The following is a 3,972-nucleotide window of genomic DNA, read 5'->3' as shown; positions in this document are numbered from 1 at the left end:
TTTGCTTCTTTCTCAAAACGAAAAATACCTTAAAAAGCAAAACATTTGAATATTAAATTTCTTGTTACATTTTTACATTTTTTCTATAAAATTTTTTGCTTAATTTTATTTAAACGTTTTCTTATATTTAAAATATCTGTTAATTGATATCTTAATTTGTAATGTTATTAATGATTTTTATTTCGAAGAGATATCAATGTTTATGAAAACTGATAAATGTAATAATTAATAATAAAAATAAATAAATTTAAAAAGACGTATGTGAGTAATAAAATTTTCATTAATTATATCGTTTATGATAAATTCATGTATTACTTCTACATCAAAAATGCTTTTGTTTCAACTATTTAAAAAAGGTTGTTCAATTTGTTAAAGGTATAATGTGAACAATCGACAAATGCTTTTCCGATGACCGAGTTAGCAAAACGCTTTATTCACATTTCAAAACGTTTCGTTGCAATAGCTTTCATTGGGTAACTGACTAAAGACTAAACAATGGTTCCACTTTTAATCGATAACGGAAGCATGATATACGCTTCATTGTCTTCTTAAATCTTTGTGAGTTGGTTAACTCAAGCATTTTAATTTTTAACTAATCAATTAATTCAATTAATTTTGTTATTTAATTTAATTAAATGTTCGCTTACCGTGTCCAGAAGCTCAATAATTTTTGAGAAAAAATACCACCAAGCGCCTCGTGACATCTATACATCCGATACATACATGTAATATTGCGAAAAATATATGTTTTATTTACTAAAAACTACTATTTTTAAACTATTTAAATTAATTAAATTATTTAAATTAAATAGGGATTAGTGAGAGAGGCAACCGGAGCCACGTGCGGTAATTATTGCGCAATCAATAAATAGTCAATAAGATAAAATATATTATTGTTTGTTAATATGTAATTTTCATGTATATTAATTTTGTTTACACGCTATAGATGACAACAAAAAAAGTGTCAAAACGTCCGAATATGTATTGACTAATATTTCATCTTATCTTATCTTATCTTATTAACTATTTATTAATTACGTATTTAATAATTACCGCGTGTGGCTCCAATTTCTATTCCCTAATTGATTTATTCAGGAGAGCCTATACTTAGTTCATTATTTGAATTAAATTAAATGTTATTAAAAATTAGGAAAAAGGTATTTACCGCTTGTGCGTTTGTGTTCTGTAAATTAGGTGACAAACGAATATTGCATCCATGATTAAAAAAGAAATTCTTAACATCGACGTCCCATATCTGAAATTGACGAACATTGTCTAGAATAGATTATTATTGTACATCTCAAAACGCACATGACAAACTGATAATTTAATCAAATCATTTTTCATTTAATTTCCATGTATTGATCTTACTTGATTTAGAATAATTGTATATACATATATGTATACCTATACAGGATGTATCATTTTGATCAATGCACTTGGATTTCTCCGAAATCATGCAAGATATCAAAATTCTGTTTTGTATGATATCAAGGAGGACATATTTTGATTTTAAAAAATTTTATCTCGGGTTTTATCGTCAAATAAAAGTTAACTTTATTTTAAAAAATGTCAAAATAATTTGTTTAAACACCTATGTTTATAGCCCATCTCATTACGAGTTCAACGCGCTATAACTTAAAGTCGTCGAAGATCAAATGCGAGCTGACAATATTATTGCCTTTGTACATATTTGAACTGCCGTGCCTGGTTAGGAATGCAAAAGCAGCCAGTACCTTCTTGATACTATACAACCTCGTAAAAAATAAGATTTTCATATCTCTGGTTTCGGAGAAATTCGAGTGTATTGATTAAAATAAGACACTCTGTATATTGTTAATTTCAAAGGTATTCATTATAGAATTTAAAATTTTCTATCAGAAAATTTTGAATTTGAATAACATTAAGTATATAAATTATATAATGTAATATTTTCAAGCTATTCAAACATACAATTAATTAGTATTTATCTAGCATACCCTTTTTATAGTATTTTTAAGTGGTTTACATAACACTCTTTTGTGTGTGAATATAGAATATGAAAAAATGTGGAATGGAGTATTTATATATCGTGACACATTTTCTTGTTTTCAATATTAAATGTACTGATGAAATAAATGTATTGTAGGGAAGATTAAACTTACCAAACTTGTCAACCAAATACTGAAGAGTACTTGAAATGCGTTATATAAGATCATAACGGTATTCAGCTGAAAAGCCGGCCGTTTTTCCATCATTTTTGGTCCAGCTTTTAAAACAAATATTAAATATGCGCCGACAATACATAACATAGGACCTGGAGATTCCATTAGAAGCCAAGTATCCACCATTGGATCTGTCGTAGAGGAATGTAATTCATTAATTTTTGGCAAATTTTCGAAAAAATAACATATTTTATATGTATATAATGAATATATTTATATCTAATGGTGGTACAGAGCAGGTACATTATGTTCTAGTAATAATAAATTATGTGTAATGTAATAAAACAAAAACCAAAATAATTGTAAATTATCAGAATGTACGAGAAAACAGTTTGTTAAAATCTGTGAAGTGTTAGGCATATTATTACGCTTCTAGTTATTACGCTTACATTGCAAAAAATTAGTATTATAAATAATGTATCATTATACGCGAAATAAAAGGATTATTGCCACGACACTTTTAGTAATTTTACGTGATTTTCCTGGTAGATAGATACCTGGAACATACGTGCTTGTGTTATGTTTATTAATTTCTGTGGTAATTTATGCGAGTGCATGAGAGACGTCGATAATGAACTCTGTACACGATTTTAAATATCTTGCACTTAAATGCACTTATGAAAGATTTCGCGTCGTTTTGTTAAAAAGAACTTACCTCTAACGTTTTTTAAAACCTCGTTATAATTGCTAACAACAAGTCGTATAAGACTAGTCATATTGGTAATGTAATTTTCAAAAGATAGGGATAACTCTTGAATTGTTTATCAGGAAATCTGAAATATGTGTAAAAGAATTTAGTAATCACTTTAATTTTATATACCTCAAAGAGATATATTATTTGTAAGTGTGACAGAAGAAGTAAAAAAGATACATCATTTAGATGCTTATAACATCAAAGTTAAATCGATATTGATTTAATTGGGGGGAAGGGGGCGAGAGAAGAGATTTTAATGATCCAACGATAACTGATGTGTTTTAATTTGGTCCGATAAAAAATTGGCACCAAGTTAAAAAATATATGTGAATAATATGCATATAGAACTAGTAATAGAGTATTAAAGATCCAAGCTCAGACCATAAATAATAGTTTATTCTAATTTGATCGTATATCATAACGATCTTATTTCTTTTAATATTATAAGAATTTAAATTTGCAAAATTAAAACAATTGTATCTTTATATTTATGTGAGAATGTATATATCGCTTATTTGCTGAATGACGTAACTAAAAAATCGTTCTTTTTGAGTTATTTGTACAGGGAAAAAGGTAAGTTACATGTACTATTTATAGTTAAATCGACAATACTTAACCTTCACGAACTCATTTGAGCGAGCAGCTGTGTCACTATCATTCAGGGAATTATGTAGGTTATGTTGAATATGGCGCTCTAGCGCCTTGAAGCGCCTCTATGTTCGCACAGACACGCCACGCATGCTAGGGAAAATTAAAGTTCCGTTGCGTGAGCGCTTACTGCGTTTCACTATATACTCTCACTATCTATGTACTCTACCTGTCTTGTCGTTCGTTCGTTACGTTGCAGTGTGTATAAAGTTTCTTTTCGTTGCATTACCTTTTTACAAAAGACACACTGCCTATTGTATTCAAGACTTATAATTACACGTATCTTAACCACAATACCGGGCGTAAGTCATTACATAACCCTGCGCAACAGGTTACAATAACGTCTTATCTCAGTCTTATCTCCATTGTTATAGTGAGAACATCGTAAAAGTTGCAAAAAGAGTGCCAATACGGTATTTTAAAATT

General features: G+C 28.6%; 1 protein-coding gene across 1 annotated transcript; it reads right to left on the bottom strand.

Moving 5' to 3' along the window:
• Positions 1-4: 4 nt before the first annotated feature.
• On the bottom strand, positions 5-3,561 carry LOC112468152 (elongation of very long chain fatty acids protein 7-like; the record flags this gene model as incomplete). Its single annotated transcript, XM_025037202.1, has 6 exons — positions 3,516-3,561; positions 2,860-2,977; positions 2,145-2,335; positions 1,166-1,255; positions 648-704; positions 5-28 (listed from the first exon to the last, which is right to left on the bottom strand). Coding segments are annotated over exons 2-6 (423 nt in total), but the record flags the coding sequence as incomplete, so codon positions are not given.
• Between the last annotated feature and the right edge of the window lie 411 nt (positions 3,562-3,972).

The sequence above is a fragment of the Temnothorax curvispinosus genome, unplaced genomic scaffold, assembly GCF_003070985.1.
Source record: "Temnothorax curvispinosus isolate PA1 unplaced genomic scaffold, ASM307098v1 QBEX01018175.1, whole genome shotgun sequence".
In the NCBI taxonomy this organism is placed as follows: domain Eukaryota; kingdom Metazoa; phylum Arthropoda; class Insecta; order Hymenoptera; family Formicidae; genus Temnothorax; species Temnothorax curvispinosus.
The sequence above is the reverse complement of the archived record's forward strand: the minus strand, read 5'-3'. Positions and strand labels throughout refer to the sequence as shown.